The sequence below is a fragment of the Phascolarctos cinereus genome, unplaced genomic scaffold (genome assembly GCF_003287225.1).
Source record: "Phascolarctos cinereus isolate Bilbo 61053 unplaced genomic scaffold, phaCin_HiC Scaffold_5;HRSCAF=322, whole genome shotgun sequence".
Lineage (NCBI taxonomy): Eukaryota > Metazoa > Chordata > Mammalia > Diprotodontia > Phascolarctidae > Phascolarctos > Phascolarctos cinereus.
This window is the reverse complement of record NW_027555958.1, coordinates 340,443,705-340,464,608: the sequence shown is the minus strand read 5'-3', so window position 1 is coordinate 340,464,608 and position 20,904 is coordinate 340,443,705. Positions and strand designations below refer to the sequence as shown.

Genomic DNA, 20,904 nt, shown 5'->3' with positions numbered 1-20,904 from the left:
AGAATAATGAATTATTACTGTATTGGTCATCATTCCTACAGCTTCCAAGTTGTTTGTTTCACACTGCAAATATTATTGCATAAATTGTTGTACTGGTTCTGTTCATTTCATTCTTCATTCTCATTCTCAAAACTACTCACTTTTATAATACTTATATAGCACAAATTGTTCTTATTCTGATTACTTTGCTCTATATCAGTGCACAAGTTTTTCCAGATCTGTTTGAAATCATTTATTTCCTCACTTCTTATAGCATAATAATATTCCATCATATTCGTCTATCATATTTTATTAAACAACTCCTCAATTGTTAAATGTCCTCTTAGCTTCCAGGTTTTTTTTTGTCACCACAAAAAGCTGCTATAAATATTTCTGTATACATATATATAAAAGAACTTTTTCTCTTTCCTTGATCTCTTTTGGGAACAGCTGTAGTAGTAGTATGGCTAGATCAAAAGGCATACATATTATTTAGCAGTATTTTCTGTATAATTCCAAATTGCTTTCCAAAATGGTTATATCTAATTGTAAGTCTATCACATCAATGTACCTCTTTTCCCATAGTTCCTCCAAATACAGATCATTTTCTATTTTTGTCATCTTTGCCACTCTGATGGGTGTGAGGTAGAATTTGAGAATTGCTTTGATTTGTATTTCTCTAAATAATGATGTAATGGAGGTTTTTCTTAGCTGCCAATACTACTACCAACATGGCGAATATAACCCAAATCTACAGAACTTATTGCCATAAATGTGGCAAGCACCCGTCTCACAACCTGACAAAGTATAATAACGGCAAAGGTTCCCTAAATGCTCAACAAGAGACTGGATTGTGGAAAAAGTGTCTCTGGTGGTCAAACAAAACTAATTCCCACCCCACTCCCTGGAAAAAAAAGAAAGCTAAGACCACAAAGAAGACTTGAATGTGCTGAGCCGAACTGGAGATCTAAGAGGATGCTGGTCATTAAAAGGATGGAAACACTCTGAATTGGTAAAAGAAAAGAAGAGAAAAGGTAAAGTGATCCAGTTCCAAAACTTCATCTTTTTTTTTTAATTTTCATAATAAGAATAAAATGCTGAACCAATAATTACATTCCTTGGTTTCAGCTTGGAAAGGAAAGGCTTCAGTAAACCAAGTCCCATACTCTATGAAACTCTTCCTATGTAGGAAAAGTTAATGCTTGAAGATGTGGCTGAGTATTGTAACTTCAATTAGATACTGAATACGACTTAACTGTGTTTTCTAATAAATATTAGCTAAAAATCTAGCTAAAAATTAATATATATATATATATATATATATATATTATATATATATAAGCTAAAAATTCCCCAACAAGAGACAGAGAAAAATGATACAAAGTAATAAAGATAAAGGCAGTTTGCTCTGATGTATAGGCTTTCAGCAAATCAGTAGTGAATTAATTCATCACATTCAGGGGATGCTTTGTTTCAAAATATTATTTAATTAAAGTATATTTAAGTTGAGTAATCCTCTGTGAAGAACTAATTAACAGTGACTGAAATATCTGGTCAGTAAAGTGAAGGTTTGCTGATATCCACTATGTTTTAAAGGGGCTAGGAGAAAGCAATGAAAGTTTTTAAAAACAACAACTTGGAAAAAATCTGTAAAAAAATGGCTCTAAACAAATTCTAGAGCAGCAGAACCCACAAAAAGACAAAGTGAAACAAATTTCCAGCCAAAGACAACCTGGCTAAGTGATTAGAAAGGTCTATCGTGCCTGGCTGGGAGAGGAACACAGTTGGGCATGGGCGCACAAGCGAAACAGGCCTCAGAGAATCTGGAGCAGGCCTCAGACAACTGAATCACGGGCAGCTGTGGTGGTTTCCAGACTTCTCAACCCACAAACACCAAAGACAACTTATAAGGCCAGCAGGAAAAGTCTGTGACTGCGATGAGAGAGAAGCATGGTCCCAGCCCCAGCCCTGGATGCAATCCCAGAGAGCCAGCTGCTTCCAGAGCTTCCAGCCCACAGACTGAGGGTGAATCAAGGGGCTGATCAGAGATGAATTGTAGGGATCTTTTGCTGTAGCTGAGGCAGGATTCTCTTGCTTTGCCTGTGCTTGGATTGGGGTCACAGTTCTGGGGGGGTGTCCTGGGGCAAGGAGGAGTGCTGGCATGGTGGAGCTTGTAGTGGTGGTACAGAGAGAATCCTCCTTCCAGTTCCAAGGCAGAAAAGAGTGCTTTTGGTCACTTAAAGACCAGAGCAAAGGCCAGGAAAGGAGTAAACATTTCGCCCCTTATCATGCCAACTTGGGAGAACTGAAAACTTACAGATCTCTAGACGTATCTCTCAAAATAGCAGCGCAAAACTCCCGAAGCTTGGGAGAGTACATTCTCCACACTGGAAGCAGACCCCTCCTTAACAAAGAGTTTATAACTCAAGTAATTAGCTGGGATCATGGGCAAACAAAGGCACCAAAAAAGTCAGACCACAGAATCTTTCTTTAGCAACAAAAAAGATCAAAACATACAACCAGAAGAAGACAACAAAGTCAAAGCTCCTACATCCAAAGCCTCCAAGAAAAATATGAATCTGTCCCAGGCCTTGGAAGAGCTCAAAAAGGAGTTTGAGAAGTAAAAGAAGTAGAGGAAAAACTGGGAAAAGAAATGAGAATGATGCAATAAAATCATAAAAAACAAGTCAACAGCTTGCTAAAGGAGACCCTAAAAAATACAGAAGAAAATAACATCTTAAAAAATAGCCCAACCCAAATGGCAAAAGAGGTCCAAAAAGCCAATAAGGAGAAGAGTGCCTTAAAAAGCAAAATTGGCCAAATGGAAAAGGAAGTCCAGAAGCTCACTGAAGAAAATACTTCCTTAAAAATTATAATGGAGCAATTAGAAGCTAGTGACTTTATGAGAAATCAAGACATTGTAAAACAAACACAAAAGAATGAAAAATAGAAAACAATATGAAATATCTCACTGGAAAAACAACTGACCTGAAAAATACATCCAGGAGAGATAATTTAAAAATTATTGGACTATCTGAAAGCCAAGATCAAAAAAGGTACCTAGACATAATCTTTCAAGAAATTATCAAGGAAAACTGCCCTGTTATTTTAGAACTAGAGGGCAAACTAGAAATTGAAAGAATCCACTGATTACCTTCTGAAAGAGATCCCCAAAGGAAAACTCCTAGGAATATTATAGCTAAATTCCAGAGTTCCCAGGTCAAGGAGAAAATATTGCAAACAGCCAGAAAGAAACAATTCAAGTATTGTGGAAACACAATCAGGATAACAAAGGATTTAGCAGCTTCTACATTAAGGGACCAGAGGGCTTGGAATATGATATTCTGGAGGTCAAAGGAGATAGGATTACAGCCAAAAATCACCTACCTAGCAAAACTGAGTACAATCCTTCAGGAGAAAAATGGTCATTCAGTGAAACAGAGGACTTTCAAGCATTCTTGCTGAAAAGCCCAGAGCTGAATAGAAAATTTGACTTTCAAATACAAGACTCAAGAGAAACATGAGAAGGGAAAACACGAAAGTGAAATCATAAGGGACTTCTTAACGTTGAGCTGATTACATTCCTGCATGAAAAGATGATATTTGTAACTCAAGAGACCCTTGTCAGTATTAGGCTAGTTGGAGGGAAAAATTATTGTGATATGTAGATAGATAGATAGATAGATAGATAGATAGATAGATAGATAGATAGATAGATAGATAGATAGATAGAGGGCACAAGGTGAGTTGAAGCTGAAGGAATGATATCTGGAGAATAAAATTAAGGGGTGAGAGAGAAAGGGAGAGGTAGAATGGGGTAAATTATCTCACATAAAACAGAGAAGAGAAGGCTTTTACAGTGGAGGGGAAGGGGTGGGGAAGGTGAGAGGGAATGAGTGAATCTTATTCTCATCGGATTTGGCTTAAGGTGGGAATAACATACACACTCAATTGGGTATGGAAATCTATCTTACCCTATAGGAAAATAGGGGAGGGAAGGGGACAAGAGAGCAGGGGGATGATAGAGGGGAGGGCAGATTCGGGGAGGGGGTATTCAAAAGCAAACACTTCTAAGGAGGGACAGGGTCAAAAGAGAGAAAGGAAGAAATAAGGGGCACAATAGGAGGAAGGGACATATAGTTAGTTTTCCACAGCAAGACTACTATGGAAGTGTTTTGCATGACTATACATGTATAACCTGTATTGAAAAAAAAAACCTGTACTTATAAAGACTTGAATGAAAGACACTACTCCACCATGGTACCATATTTTATATAGAATTATGTATGTTATACACAGAGTAGATGGTAGGTTGCATGAAGGCAATATGTCTGTCTTAAACTGTTTTCTTTCCCTGATTTCTGGAATCATGCTCTTCACATAAGAGGAACTTAATAAACATTTGAAAGAAAGAAGAAATAAAGTAATGGTTTGGAGCATGTTTTCATATGGCTATAGACACCCTGAGTTTCTTCCCTTGAGAACTGTCTATTCATATTCTTATATAATTTATCAATTAAGGAATGGCTCTTTTTCTTATAAAACCAGATCCATTCACTATATAGCTTGGAAACAAAACCTTTAGCAGAGAAACGTCCTGCAAAGTTTCCCTACCTCGCCCCCCACCCCAAGGTATTTCTCTTTTTGTTGTTGCTGCTGATCAGTTTTCAGTAGTGTCTGACTCTCCATTACCCTATTTGGGGGTTTTCTTGGCAAAGACACTAGAGTGGTTTGCCATTTCTTTCTCCAGCTTATTTTACAGGGGAGGAACTGAGGCAAACAGGGTTAAGTTACTTGTTCATGGTCACACTGCTAAGAAGTGTCTGAGGCCAGATATGAACTCATAAAGATGAGTCTTCCTGATTCCAAGCCCAGGGCTCATTCTCTACCTTGGGGCAGTTGGGTAGCATAGTAGATAGAGTGCCAGGCCTGGAGTCAGGAAGATATAAGTTCAAAAACAGCCTCAGACATATCCTATTTGCGTGGCCCCAGGCAAGGCACTTAATCTCTCTCTGCCTCAGTTTCTTCATCTGTAAAATAAGGATAATAATAGCACCTACCTTGTTGTGAGAATCAAATGAGATAATAATTGTAAAGTGCTTAACGTAGTGCCTGGTATATAGCAAGTACTACATAAATGTTAACTACTATTAGTTATGATCACCCTGAAATTATGATAATAGGGCCCATCTTTCCACATGTGGAAAGTAGATTCAAATAACTGCACTTACACCAGGACTCCTGCTGGCTTTTAACTCTCCTACATGTTTCTTTTCTTTAGGATCAACTTTTGAAGCATAGAAAGGTCTATAGAGATCATGGCAATGGCACCAGTAGTCTTTCCTTTCCCCAGTGTCTGAGTAGCAGGGGGATGTAGGTAGAGTGGAGGCAGAAAACTATTTGAACAGTGGCAGGATCCTTCTGGCCTGGTGCAGCCTTCTTTCTCAGCTTTCTCCTTGGTCTGCTCCAGATAGTCCCTGAAACCTAGATAGATTCTCGTCCAAGTGCCAGACCATGTAAGAGTCAGCACCTTTAGTCTCTCCTTCATCATCAAGCGGCTCTGCAGAATCAGTATCTGCTTTAGGAGGAGTGGGGGAAGCAGGAGATAAGATGTACCAGCAAGCTATGGGATCCAGTTTGCAGCCACAGCAGAGGCCCATCTGTCAATTTTTGTGTTCTTACTGGGAATATAGAGGCTGACAGGGGAACGGTACATTTTTAGGATTAGCATTTTCCAGTGTTAATTTATAAAGCTTTCACCTTGTTGGATTTCTCTCTGTCTTATGTTAATTGATCTACATATGGTGCATAATTTATCTTCTAGAGTTTTGTGAAAGTAGAGATGGGATGTGGGGGAGGAGAGAGAAAAGAGTCCAGTCCTCCATTATGTTATTCAAATAATCCTAGTTAAAGCTTTCCCTGATGACTCATATCCTCAATTAACATATTATATTTTTTTTGGTTTTATTCCTTACCAGGTTGTTAGTTGTGACTTTCTTTGTCAGGGTTTCTGACTCTGACATGCCAACTCCACTTGACTATGAAGCTCAGATTAATGTCCTGGGTACTTCTATGGTGATAATTCTCACCTCTAACATGTACAATCTGAGTGTCCTGTTACTCAAACTCTCAGTGTCCCAGGCAACTCTCTAAACCAATAATGCGCAGAACATTGACCCATTCAGCATTGAGATAAGGAGTTTCCTCTAAAGGAGTTCTCTATGGCAATGTTATCACTGGTACAGATCAAAAAACAAAACAATATCAAAAAACCCCATTAGTTTCCTATGTACTCAACCTTATTCTGAGGACTGAGCTCTTTGTTCCTATGCATAGTAATAGGGCCAACATTCTATTAGGATTTCCAAAGGAAGTAATTTTGAGGAATTTGCAAGAAAAGTATTTATCAAAAAACAAAGTAGAGAGTGGAAACGAATGTATAAAACAGAGGAGTACTAAAGATATGAGAAAGTACTCCTTCACCTCACTTAACTGTAAAAGTATTAATATTTACTATTTATTCAATCAAGATGTTGGGACTAAGGATTTAATTATTGAAAATACTTTGGTAAAAGGTAATGTATAAATAAAGTGTAATTTTATAAGCAGAATTTAAAATAATATTAATTCCCTGAAATAATTATATACTTTCCTAAGGGCAAAATATTACAGAAGTGATTTTTACTCTGAAATACAAATCAACAGTACATATCAGTAAATGCTAACTCTAATCCTAAGGGTAGATATATAAAACATAGAGAAGGGGTTTCTCAAAAGACGAGATCTGTGTAGGTTATATTTCTAGCTATGTTTCTGCTGAAATAATTATATTGTGTTACATTTGTAGCTTTACTTGACTTTTCCTCCTGCTTTCATGTGTTTAGTGGATATGACATTCATAATAAAGGAAACAAAAAGAAGAGAAATACCATGATCTTGATCAGGAGCCTCTAGGTTGTAACCATAACCCAACAGTGTACGGACAGCCTCTCTGAGGCTATCTTTATTTGATTTCTTGGTACGGTCATCTAGAAGAGCATAAGGAACTAAGCGAGGGTTTCTTCGGTTCTTGACATCCTAGAGAAGGAGAAAAATGATGCAGCCTTTGGCTACTGAGTATATCAAATTACAAGGCCTTTGAGGGAAAAGACTGATCCCATCCCCATCCCACAGGAACTACAAACACATGAAAAATACATTAATCAAATGAGTAAGTGTATTGAATTAAAACTGATTCTTTATATGAAATCAAGACAAAATGTAGAATAAAAACTTCACATAGATTAACAAACTCACTTGATTTTGAAACCATCTGCCATTGTAACAAGACAAGTTAACTAACTCAGAGAACACATAATTTAGTTGTATATATCACCGACAAATCTTTATAAAAACTGGCAAATAAGTACTGGTTGTTTCAGTAACCTTCAGGTAACATGCAAGCTAAGGCTGTCTGAGAAAATGCAGCAATTTCAAGCACTTCAAAAATATTTTAAAAGCTATTATATTAAGTTTGTTGGTATTAAATTGAGCTTTTTGTAAAATAAAAAGTCCACCAACTAGTTTTGAGTTTTCTGTATTACTGGATAACTAATTACAAAATGATCATTTCATTACATTCTATCAGAAGAATATATGTTTGATTGTGGCTGTCGAGAAAAAAAAAATAAAAAGATATAACCATGCAGAGAATTCATCAACTATCAGGAAAGATGGCTCAGGTTTGGAAAGTTCACTGGAAATCATGTGTACACAAGGAAAGACAAGGTGAGACCTTTGTCTTTTGATACCAGTTTTTTGTTGGAATTCTGTTGCATATGAGAAATTTCCAAATTTTATTAGCAACAAAGCTAGACCTGTGATTTAACTGGTATAGAGATCTCCCAAGAAACATCAACCATTACATACACTGTAGTCTTGGGGAGGGATCCGGAGCAGGGGTGTCAAATACATGGTCCATAACACTCCCAAGAGCTACCTGAACCCAATTAAAAATAATTAGGGAATATTTAACAAAATAAATATGAAAACAAAAGAAAATAGATAATGCTAATATATAGTTTTTTACTTCAATATGCAGCTGCAGTGATTACTATATATCAGACCTGAACAACTTGAAAACTACTTCAGGTTGCAGATAGCTTAGATGAGAGACAGAATGATAATGGTTGGTTGCCATGGGTCACATGGAGAGTACGCAGTGGCAAGCCTACATTTTTCACAAGCTGCCCAAAATCCTTTGGTGGGCCACAAGCAAATCACAGACTGTATGTTGTGAGGGCTTGCTATACATGGTTTAATGACCCTTCATTTTTATTTGAATTTGACACCACTGGTGTAGAATAATGAGAAGTTGTTAAGGGTCATAGGGCCTATATGTATCAAAGGAAATGAAACTAGATCTTCTTGCCAATTCTTAATCTACTACATCATGCTGCCTTTTTCATTAAGAAGGTATGGTTGTTATAATTATCTGGCCTAGACTTTACTATTAACTGGCAATTAACTGAGATCACCTAGCTTCATCTATAAAATAATGGGAGTGAAGATGAGCCAGATTATGTCTAAGGTCCAGTCTAGCTCTAAAAATTATATGGTGCTATGATTACCATCTTCTTGTCTAAATTATTCAAAAAAGGAAATTATTCCTAATACCTCAAAATTACAAGATTAAATTTGTGGGAGCTCCCATATACCTGCTGGATGCCATAAGTCCAACCTTGCCTGATGCGATCTCGGGCCCATACATTGTGAGCATTTTCAGCCAACTTGTCCACCATTGCTTCTTGGGAGGGGGTGAGTTTTATAAAGCTCAGATCCATTGGAGCAGGCTTGTAACCACTTGTTAACTGATAACTGAAAAAGCAAGACACCATTTAATTGGCCATTTTGCAAAGACAAGGTCTAAAATTGGCCTTCCCCCACCCACTCCAACCTCTGCAAAGGAGGAGGGGAAAGTATTTTCTTACTGCTCTGAGGACAAGTTTGTTCTTTTTATGGTGCAATTACTGATATCCTCATTTTGTAGATGCCTACTAAATGGCATGGTAAGTCAACAGATCAGTAATTTTATTATTATAATGCCCAATGGCTCACCATGTCCTTTCAAATAAGGAGATAAGTTCTATTGGAGCATTCTTCACCAAAAGTTGCAAAAATTACTACATTGTAGCAATCACATAGCCATCATGATGAAACATCATTATTGATAACACTCATAATTAGAAACACTGCCTTATAACAAGTTGGCTTCAATTATGTTAATCCATTTTCAATATTAAACGTGAGTTATATCTACAAAACAGACTAAATCAATTATAATCAGACACAAGTGAATTTTCTAAGATGTGGGTCTGACCATGTTATACCTCCTTTCCCTAATCTCTTTTTTCTCAATAAACTTCAGTTCTTTCTCCCTGTTACCTCCAAGATCAAATAGAAAAATCTTTACTGGGCATCTGAAGCCTTTCCCAACCTGGTAGCTTCCTAGCCTTTCCTAAGAAGATTACTTCTTATCCTTTACTCCCCTCTATGTACTTGAATACCCAGTGACACCGGCCTCTTTGCTGTTCCTCACATAACACAATCCATCTCCCAACTCTGCCTTTTCACTGGCTGCCTCTCATACCTGGAAGGTTCTCCCCTCCCAATCTTTTTCTCCTGCTTCCTTCAAGACTCAGGTCAAATAGTAACCTCAGTGGGAATCCTTCCCTGTCTTTCCTTTACCCTTTGAGTACCTTCCCACTGAAATTACTTTCCATTTACTTACTATCTATCTATCTATCTATCTATCTATCTATCTATCTATCTATCTATCTATCATCTATCCATCTTGCTGTTACACTTACTAGCACATTATTACCACTAAATGAATGTGACCCCCTTGGGGGCAGGAACCATATTTTTGTCTTTCTTTATATTCCCATCATTTGGCACTGCACCTAGTACATATTAAACATTAAACGTACTTACTGACCAAATAGCTAGCTGACTGATTGACTATAGAGTTACTGATATATTGTAATGCAAGAGGAAGGAATTTCAAATGGTTAAAATCTTAACCTTTGAGCTTTGATATAAAACCAAAGATATAAAAAAGTCTAATATACCTACAAAAAGAAGAAGTGTTATTTACCCTAAGAATAAATATTTCTACCTTTAATTTGAAATAACCATGCACACTTCAATTTTATAACCATGAGGTTCAATAAATGTCATCTTAATTCCATTTTCAAAATGAGCATTCAGCCCAATTTTCCCCTTTAAATTATTTATCTAGTCAATAGGTAAACTATAACAAATTCAGCATCATAGGAGAAGAAGTATTCCAAAATATTCAGTATCCTTTTAAATGAAGAGGAAACCATCAGAAGAATACCAGATAAACCCAACTACTTTATCTAACCTGATTTCTCTGGATTTTTAAATGGAAATAGACTATGCCCTTGTGTTATAAAAATAATTCCTTCTCAACTACAAGCTGTAGTGAAATTTTAGTATGGATTTTTTTTTTCAATCAAAAAGCTGGAACCCATCCAGAGGTGAGAAGCCAGGGTGATGAACAGATTAGAAACCAGTCAGTTAGTTAATAAACATTGATTAAGCCTTACTATGTGGCCACACATTGTGCTAAACCATGGGATATAAAGAAATGAAAACAATTTTTAAAATAGTCCCTACTATCAGAGAGTTTTCCTTCTAATGAGGGAGATAATATGAAAATAACTAGGAATATGCAAGAAAAATAGAGTAGATGGACAAGTATTTGGGAGGGAGGTACCCAGAAAGGCCTAGAGGGATTTGAGCTGAGTCTTGAAGGAAGCCAGGGAAACCATGAGGCAGGGAAACCAAGATGGGAGGGGGCAGAGCATTATGGGAATGGGGGAAAGCCAGTAAAATCAGAGACAGAAGATGGAGTGTAGTGTTAGAGGAAATGCATGTGAGCCAGTGTGACTAAATCACAAAGCATGGAGGAAAGTAAAGGGAAAAAAGACTGTTAAATTAGGATGGGGTCTGGCTATGAAGACCTAAAAAGAGTTAAAAAGAGAAGTTTATATCTGATCCCACCCTACTGAAGAACTGACCAGAGAGGGAGAATAAACTGGCGTTGTTTAGCCTTGAGAGGAGCTGACACAGAAGAGTAGTCTTCCAATATTTGAAAGGCAGTTATGAATAAGAGGTGTTAGTCTAATTTTATTCGATCTCAAAGCATAGCACTAAGCACAATTAATAGAAGCTGAAGATAGGCAGATTATATTTGATATAAGGAAACCTTCCTGCTTTCCAAAAGTGTGATGAGCTGTTTTAAGGTGGTAATAAGTTCACTGCACAAAAGATGGACGAAGGGTAGATGAGCAATTTCCAGCAAAGTTTTAGAGGAGATTCTAATTCATCAACGGGTAGGAAGAAATGACTTCTGAAGTGTATTCTGAGATTGCATAATTCAATAAAAATCCAATTTTCTTTGCTCATTTTGATATAATTATTACTGATTATTTTTGTTCATAAATATAGTAAAAATATCCATCTATTTTCTCTTCTCATTCATAGTTTCTCCTACATACCCACCCAAGTCCAATCTACTCAAAGGTTTCAAAATATAAGCATTATAAAGTCCTTGTAGATATGAATACGTTCCATATAAAATCAAGTCATATAATAATCAGAAGATCCCAAAGATTTTTCAGATTAGACCTATTAGCTTAATGTCTTGATAATATGGTATCATTATTCATTCTCAGGTAGAGACTACAAATTCTACACACAGATGGAGTTGAAAATGCCATTGCCTTTCTGTAATGGTTTTACCAAACAAGGGTTTCACCACAAAAAAAAAGTTTCAGCACAACTCTGACAAAATTTTTTAGTCTATCCTCACGCTGTACCCCATGCAATCAGTGTTGGACTATATGCAAAATAAGACAAACCAATCACAATCACGTAAACCAGATCTAAGTCCACTTTAAATCTCTACCTCTATTTTTCCATTATTCTACAAATTTTACACTTCAGGCAACTTCAAATACATGCAATTTTCATTTCTAATTTTTTCCCTACAAAGCCACAGATGGCTTTAAGTTTAAATTCTGTAAACATTAAATGTACTTACAAGTAAACAATATACTCAAAGCCAATATAACTCAAGTTTCAAGGAAAGGTTGGGCCATTTTACCTGCAATTGCATATGTAGAAGAATCCTAATTGCTGGAGAGAATACTAATGGAGACAGAGTAGGTGGTATTGGTACAACAGAACTTTGTCTTAGAGAAGAAACATCAAGCTCCAGATTTTCTTTATGATAAGACTTCAGAAGCGTAAGAAAGAGAATCTCCTCTCAACCAAAGTTCTTGTACCAATTCTAAAAGGAAAGGCAGCTTCTTTCAGCATTTTCTCCATTAAATTAGGCTTTTCCTTCTATATACAGTTACAGACAAAATACTCAAGGCTTGGCTTGAAACTCAGGTTATAATAAAACAAAACCCCACTTCACTATTTTACAATACAAATAGTATTATTACAGTGACAAAAAAGAATGAAGATGAAAAAACAGAAAGACAAAAGCATAATGCCTATACTTTAATAGTACCTAATTCCAATATAAAAAAGTCTTCAAAAATTTTATCCCATATTTATATACACAATAATTGTACTCTAAAATTGTATAAAAATTATTTTGGGAAGGGGAGGAAGGAAGGGATAGATTAGCTCAAAACTTTAAAAAATGTTTAAAATACATTTAATACATAACTAGGGGAAAATAAAATATTACTAAAATTATTTTGGTTTGTTTAGGGCTACTGTCCAGCCATTATAAAAGTTATTACTTATGCCATTTAAATTTGCATTCATAAGTTTAATTTTTAAATAAGAAATCTGCTGTCATCCTTACCAGAATTTTATTATGCTTGACTAATGATTAGAGCATAAGCTTCTAACCAAGGACAACCTGGCTTCAAGGCCATCTTCTGAAATATACTGGCTATGTGATCCTGACCAACTCGAATAATGTCTCAGTGTTATAAGAAAAAAATCTCTAAGAAAAAAAGTTGCACTTATTAAACATCTCTTAGGTTTTGGGTTTTAGGAGTATATGAGGCGTTCAGTGATAACTAGAACTTCTAGTTTGAGGGCTTGCTAAGCCCTTTTCAGGGCTGCTCATCCACCTCTGGTGTCCATCTTCACCCAATTCTCATCTATCATTCCAAGAAGCTAGAGCATGTGCAGTGTCCATATTCCAGCAAACTGACTCAGTAAATGGGCTAAAACAGGTTGAGAGTAACAATTAGGGGATGTCTATCCCAAACATGTGACAACTTCCCCTGGCAGAATGGGCAGATGAAAACAATTATGAAGGTCCTGGAACAGGTGCTATGGAGCATACACTAATGGTCGGTATAAGAAAAAAGAAAAGAAACTGATTAAGTTAACATCTAATCTAAGATTTTTTCATTCATTCAACAAATCAACAAATATTTAAGTGGCCTCCATTTATATGAGACTGTGTTACTTGCTGCACAGACACAAAAAAGATTAAAACAGTCTGTATCTTTATCAAATTTACAATCTAGAAGTGGAGGTAAGACATGGATGCCAATAATGATAACACAAAGTAGAACATTAGTGATGTAAGAGGATGAATGCTTCTAAAGGAGTTTAGAAGACGGAGGGAGGGAGGGAGAGAGGGAGAGAGAGAGAGAGAGAGAGAGAGAGAGAGAGAGAGAGAGAGAGAGAGAGAGAGAGAGAGAGAGAGAGAGAGACTGATTACTTCCATTAGTTGAGAGAAAGGTAGTTTTGTTTTGTTTTGTTTTTCTTGATTTCAAACACTCCTGAGAAGATATGGAACAAGTACAACTAAGTATAGAATTATCTCAATTGTAGGGGGAAAAAAAACGAGAAAAGGAAGAAATCTGTCTGGCATTTTTACAGGGTATGAATGTACTGGGAAAATAAAATGGTTTTTTTATTCTTACACACACACCTTTGCACCTCCTCTGACAGCCTTAATCAAATCAACACTGTGAAAAGGTATGTCAATCAACTACCCTATTGCTCAACTCAGCATCTTTATGATTTCCCAGAATAAAATAACAAATCCACTCACTCAATCAAGCAGTATTTATTAAACCTTACTCTATGCTAAGAGCTGGGGATACAAAGAAAATCAAAGTAAACAGAAAGTCTCTGCTCTCAAGGATCATACATTCTCATGGGAAGAAAATATATAAATATCAAGGTACATATAAGAGATATGAAAAGGAAATCCATTAGCAGTTGGAGAGAACTGGAAAAGGCCTCCTACACAGGTAGGATTTTAGCTAGATTTTGAAAGGAGTTTCGAACAGTAAGAGTCAGAAGTAAGAGGGAAGCAAATTTCAAGTGCGAATGACAGCCACTACAAAAACAGGAGACAAGAGATTAAGGAACTGTAAGATTAAGGAACTGTAAATTTAGTTTAGTTGTATCACAGAATACAGGAAAGGAATGAGACAGAAAAGATAGGTTGGGTCCAGGTTATAAAGGGATTTATTATCCACCCCCTCCCCCCAAAAAAAAGAGTTATTGAAGGAAGCCAGGAAACTAAGAGGCAGAGGTGAGGAAGAAAAGCGTTCCAGGCTTTGAGGAAAGAAAGCTAGTTTGAAAAAGCCAGGAGATGGGAGATAGAATATCTTGTTCAAGGAACCACAAATAGCCAGGATAGCTGGATTACAGAATATGTGCAGAGTGTAAGAGGACATATTGGTGACATACTGAATGGAATTTTCAACTTAGATTCAGAAAGATCTGAGTATGAATCCTACTTCAAATAATCACTAGCTGTGTGACCCTGGGAAAGTCACTTAACTTTACTCAGCTGCAGTTTTCTCATCAGTAAAATGGGGATAATAGCACCTACTTTACATGTGAAACACTTTGCAAATCTTGAAGCACGATATAAATGATTGTTGTTGTCATTACTGCTATAACTCATATAGTAGGAAAATTACCAAGTTATGAATAACTTTAAATGTCAAACAGAGGGTTTATATTTTTTCTTGAGGTAATAGGGAATCTCTGGACTTCCTTGAGTAGGGGGTGATGTGGCCAGATCTACTTTCGAAAAATCACCTTGGCAGCTTAATAGAGGATGGCTTGTAGTAGGGAGAACTTTAGGCAGGGAGACCAATTAGAAGAGTATTATAATAGTCCAGGTGAAAGGTGATGAGGGCCAGAATTAGGGTTGTGGCTATATGAGTAGAGAGAAGGTAATTTAAACAAGAGATGTTGTGAAGATAGAAACAAGATTTGATAACGGATAGGGTATATGGGATGAAAGTGAGGAGTAAGAGATGACGCTGAGGTTGCAAGTTTGAGTGACTAGAACAATGGTGCCCTTGATGGCAATAGGGAAGTTCTGAGGAGGGAAAGGCTTTTGGGGAAAGACAACAATTCCTATTTTGAACATATTGAGATTGAGTTTGAGATGCCTATAAGCACATCCAATTGATAAAAGTGATCTAGAAGAGAATATCAGGAAAATCTAGAAAGGAGAGAATATCCGGAAAGAAGAGGTGATCAATACAGTTGAATGTTACAGGAAAGGTCAAGTAGTCTCTGGATTGAGAAAAGGCTATTAGATCTGAATATTAACAGACAATTGATAATGGTGGAGAGTCTGGTTTCAGGTAAATGATAAAGAGCAAAGCCATACTGAAGAAGGTTTATAAGAGAGTGAGAGGAGAGAAAAGTGGAGGCACCAATTTTAGATAGCTTTCTTAAGGAGTTTAGCCACAAACAAGAGAAGAGATATAGCACAATACCTAGCTGGGATGGCCAGACCACCTAAAAGTTTTATAAGAATAAGGCAATGATAGGCATGTTTATTGGCAAAAAGAAGGAACTAGTATATAGAGAAAGACATGAGAGAGATTGGGGATGATAGTTGGAGCCCTTTGCTGGAGAAGCTGGGGAAGGACAAGATAGTGGTTATGTACCTTTGCTAGTAGAAAAGCCACCATTTTGTCTGAGACTGGAAGGAAGGAGGATACAGCAGAGGGAGATATCTAAGTGATGTGATATGAGGAGGATGAGAGAAGAGGGAGCTCTCTGTGATAGTCTCAATTTTTCAGTGAAATATGAGATGAGGTTCTTGACTGAGAAAGTGAGGGAAAGGGTATACAGTGGGAGGACTGATAACAGATAAGAAGGTATGGAAGTCTTACTGCATAGAGGGTTCAGCTCAGATTGTGTAACATTAATCAGTAGAGGACCAAATCACCAGGTTTTCTCCAATGAGCTTCATGTAAATTGGAGCAAAGGAGGCACACAGCAGAAATAATCCAAGTATGAGGACCAGCAAAGCATGATAGACAACAGGACAATGGACAATGGTTGCAGAGGAAACAAGGACAGAGGTCAGGTTAGAATTGAGTTGGTTCATCAACAGGTCAAGATAGGGAGGGAGAAGAATGTATCCAGTACAGGGATGATGGTCTGGGAGAGAACTGAGGGGCAGAAGGAATGAAAATCATATGAAGCACAAATAAGGTAAAGCTGGAATGATGAAAAGGTATTTTCAGATAAAGGAATTTCAGAGTTCTGGCACTGGAAGCAGAACACTTAACAGGTATGTTGGGCATAATCATGTGTATGAATCTGTATATGTAGCTGAAGTAGATCAGAGCAGCAGATCATGGGAATCTATTAGACTGAGGAACTGGGCACTTAAGAAGTTTGAGGGGGTATAATTATTTATGAAGTCTCCAAGCATGAGTGCAGGAAATAGGGGTGGAGAAAGATTTGTGAGCTAGGCACTTAACTCACTGAGTAAGGAAGGGTCTTTTGGGTCTAAAGATAACAGTTATCAGGATTGGAATGGGTGGTCAATTTCGATGGCATAAATCTCAAAGAAAGAAAAGGTGCCTAGTGAAGTTGGTCACAGGAGGGTCTATAAGTGACTGTGGGAAGCAAGAAGTGTAATGATTCTCCTACCGTGACTACAGTTTGGATTTGCAGGGGAGAAGGGAGAGTGGTACAGTAAATGAGAAACAGTGATGCCAGAACTGGAAAGAAGAGGTTTAGTTAGGAAGAAATCGTGTCTCAATGAGAGCAAGGAGAGAGGCAAAAAGAAAGTCGTTTAAGATGAAAGCATGTTTGTTATTTACGGAGCAAACATTCCAAAAGACAGAGTATAAAGGGTAAAATCTAATGTAGGACACTGTGGAAGTAGGGTTAAGGTAGATACGTCTGATTGAGTGTCAGTTTGAGGACAGAGATCAGGTTTTGTACATTGGACCTCAGTATCACCAGAATGGGGAAAGTATAGGTGATGAGAATATGCTAACAAATGAGCAGTGAGTCCAGGCATAGTGCTCTACGGAGAGAAGCACAAGATTGGACAATCTAATGTCAACCTTAACATTCAGTCTCCTATTAGAGGGAGATGTTACATTCTGTAATATTTTGAAATAAGAAAGCATACTGGCAGGAATAGGTGGAGATCAGACCAGGTGCCTTCCTTTTTTTGTAGAAGGCTCTGGGAGGTAGAAGATGGATAAATTATTGTTTGCTTACATTAAAATTGAAAAGACTTTGCACAAACAATGCCAATTCAATCAAGATTAGGAGGGAAGAAGAAACTGGGAAAGAATTTTACAACCAGTGTCTCCAATAAGGGCCTCATTTCTAAAATACGTAGAGAATTAAGTCAAATTTATGAGAATAGAAGTCAATCTCCAATTGATAAATGGTCAAAGGATATGAACAGGCAGTTTTCAGATGAAGAAATTAAAGCTATATAAAGTCATATAAAAATGCCCTAAATCACTATTGATTAGAGAAATGCTAATCAAAACAACTGTGAGGTACCACATCACACCTATCAGATCGGCTAAAAAGACAAAACAGGAAAATAATAAATGTTGGCGAAGATGTGGGATAATTGGAACACTTATGCATTGTTGGTGGTATTGTGAAGTGATCCAACCATTTTGGAGAGCAATTTGGAATTATGTCCAAAGGATTATAAAAATGTGCATACCCTTTGACTCAGCAATAGCACTTCTAGGGTTGTATTCCAAAGAGATCATAAAAACGAGAAAAGGATTCACATGTACAAAAATATTTATAGCAGCTCTTTCTGTGGTGGCAAAGAATTGGAAATTGAGGGGATGCTCATCAATTAAGGAATGGCTGAACAAATTTGGTATATGAATGTAATGGAATACTATTGTACTATAAGAAATGATGAGCAAGCAGACTTTAGAAAAACCTGCAAAGACTTGTATGGACTGATGCTGAGTAAAGTGAGCAGAACCAGGAGAAGGTTGGACACAGTTAACAGCCACATTGTGCAATGATCAACTTTGATAGACTTCGTTCTTCTCAGCAATGCAAGGATCTAAGACATCTCCAAAAGCCTCATGATGGAAAATGCTATCCACATCCAGAGACAGAACTCTGGAGTTGGAACGCAGATCAAAGCATACTCCTGCTCCTTTTTTTCTTTCTCTTTTGTTTCTTCTTTCCTGTGGTTCCTCTATTGGTTCTAACTCTTCTTTAAATATGACCAATGTGAAAATATGTTTCACAGAAATGTATATGTAAAGCCTATATCAGATTGCATGCCATTTTGGGAAGGGAGGGGGAGAGGGAGGGTGAGAAAATTTAAAACTCAAAAGTCTATGGAAGTGATTGTTGAAAAGTAAAAAATAAATTAATTAAGAGGAAAAAAAATTCTTGCCTTCTGGATAACCTGGCAATGGAGAAATTCCTGTGGCAGAACAACACTTGGTTGGAAGGAGGATGTTGACCACTTATGGTGGTCTACTTATGGTGCAAAAGCAGGCCCAGGAAATTGGCAAAAGAAAGGAGTTGCCTTGTCTGGAAGTTAAGCGCCTATGGCCTGGCACTGCTGAAAGGTTCCAACTGGGTTAGGAGGCTGGGAGAGGGGAAGGGAATGTGAGACAGGCTAAAATCTCATCTGTGCTCTAGGTACTGTGCTAAGTTCTGGGAATACAAAGAAACAAATGAAGCAATTCTTGCCCTTAAAGAGCTTAGCCACTAGGTTCCTTTCAATGACATCCCGAATTAGTCTGCATACTCCTTGAGGACAACGGCTTTTATCTCCAGAGCTTAGAAGCTACCTGGCATACATGAAAGTGAACATACCTAAGTATACAGACTACCAGCCTTAAAGACAGAACAAATGGCACTGGTGGAAAGAGCTTTCTCACCAGAAATTCCCCATACCAGTGAAGTCACAGGTCTGTCTTCTGCTCATTGCAGCAGTTAATTTTCAAATACCTATTTCCCAAGGCTCCTGAATTCTGCTCCCTGTTACAGTGATTAAATTAATCTTTTGTTGTTATTCAGTCATTCCAGTCATGTCCAATTCTTCATGACCCCATATGGGATTTTCCTGGAAGAGACACTGGAGTGGTTTGCCATTTCCTTTTCCAGCTCATTTTACAGCTGAAGAAACTGAGGCAAGTAGGGTTAAGTGACTTGGTCATGGTCACAAAGCCAGTAAGCACCTGAAGACATATTTGGATTTAGGTCTTTCTGACTCTAGGATCTACCTACTGTGACACTTAGCTATCCCCAAAGCAAACTAATAAAGTAATTAACAAGATGTGATGACTGATCAATCTCTTATGCCCTAAAAACAGGGCATTTGGTAGGCACATGCTAAAAGAAAATACGTGGAAAGAAAAAAATAAATTAATAACTACTAGTAGGATTTCAAGCAGTATTGTCACCCTATCTCAGTTGAGTCAGGGGGGTTACTTTGGCACAGGGAATCTTGCCTGTGACTTTCTTCAAATTGCCAATCCCATCTAAAGAAGGGGGGAAAAGTATATCACATTAAGTGACACAAACTTAGTCTGAAGAAAAACTATGGGGGGAAGAAGAGAGGAGAACAGAGAACACCAGACAAGGATTTCTGAAACTATTACTCAAGTTTTCTCATCCTCTGGGACTAAATATTTTAACTTAATCATAACAATTGTGGCGACTTCTGCAACATTTGAGTTTGTGAACAAGCCATCCATAAATCCAATTACATACTGTTATTTGTAAAAATGTCAACTGTTTTTAACTGTAACCCTTTACAAAAGAGAATCTGAAACCTAAAATTGATGTCAATTAACTAGATAATAATTCTATTTAAGTTTAAGTCACTAAAAAGTTTTATCTTTTAGTCCTACTCCCTCTCAACATGTCCTTTCCAAGGATAATACACAAAACTGAATTGCTCTACTTAGTACAGTGTCATAAAAATAATAATATTCAAATCAATATGGACTGCTAATGATATTGCCTTCAAAATGAATCTGCTACTCTAACTATATCTAAATAGAGGGAATAACAATTTTACCAAAAAGAAGTATTTCAGGAGGCATGATAATGAGTCGTTTAGGAAAATTGAAACTATTTCTCCCTTTAATCTGCATTTAAATTAGGAGGCATCTTAGAATGGCAAATCATTTAACTTCTACTTCCAAGTTTTCTTCATTTTTAAGATTTAGGTCAATGGACCAGATGATCTATAAAGTACTTTCCTAAGAGCATATGATTATGTACTTCTTCCCTAGTGTCCACATAAAACAGAGGCTCATTAAGAAAGTGTCTTGATATATTTTTCAGGCCACAAGAATACTGGAAACAGTACTATATTGATCAAAGTCCATTAACCTTTTAAAATATTTTTAAACCTGGAAAAGAACATTTTAAACTTGCAACTTACCTGCTTGTTCTCTCCAAATTACTGAAGATGTAAACACACACACAAAAAATAAAAATAAAAAAAATAAAAAACCAAAAATAAAAGGAAGAAAGAAAGAAAAGAATTGATAGCATTTGGCTTCATTGATGAATGCCTGTGTGAAGCACCAATTCAATTAGTTCTTCATTCCTATATGACTCTATCTCCTCCTGAACAGATAC

The 20,904-nt window shown here is 37.0% G+C and overlaps 1 protein-coding gene across 1 annotated transcript in view; it reads right to left on the bottom strand.

Annotated features, from left to right (window-relative positions):
* The window catches only part of RYR2 (ryanodine receptor 2), a 794,727-nt gene that overhangs the window by 326,167 nt on the left and 447,656 nt on the right, over positions 1 to 20,904 (bottom strand). Inside the window, 2 exon segments of the mRNA XM_078156251.1 lie at positions 6,909 to 7,056; positions 8,676 to 8,835. Of these exon segments, the coding sequence (XP_078012377.1) occupies positions 6,909 to 7,056; positions 8,676 to 8,835 (308 nt within the window).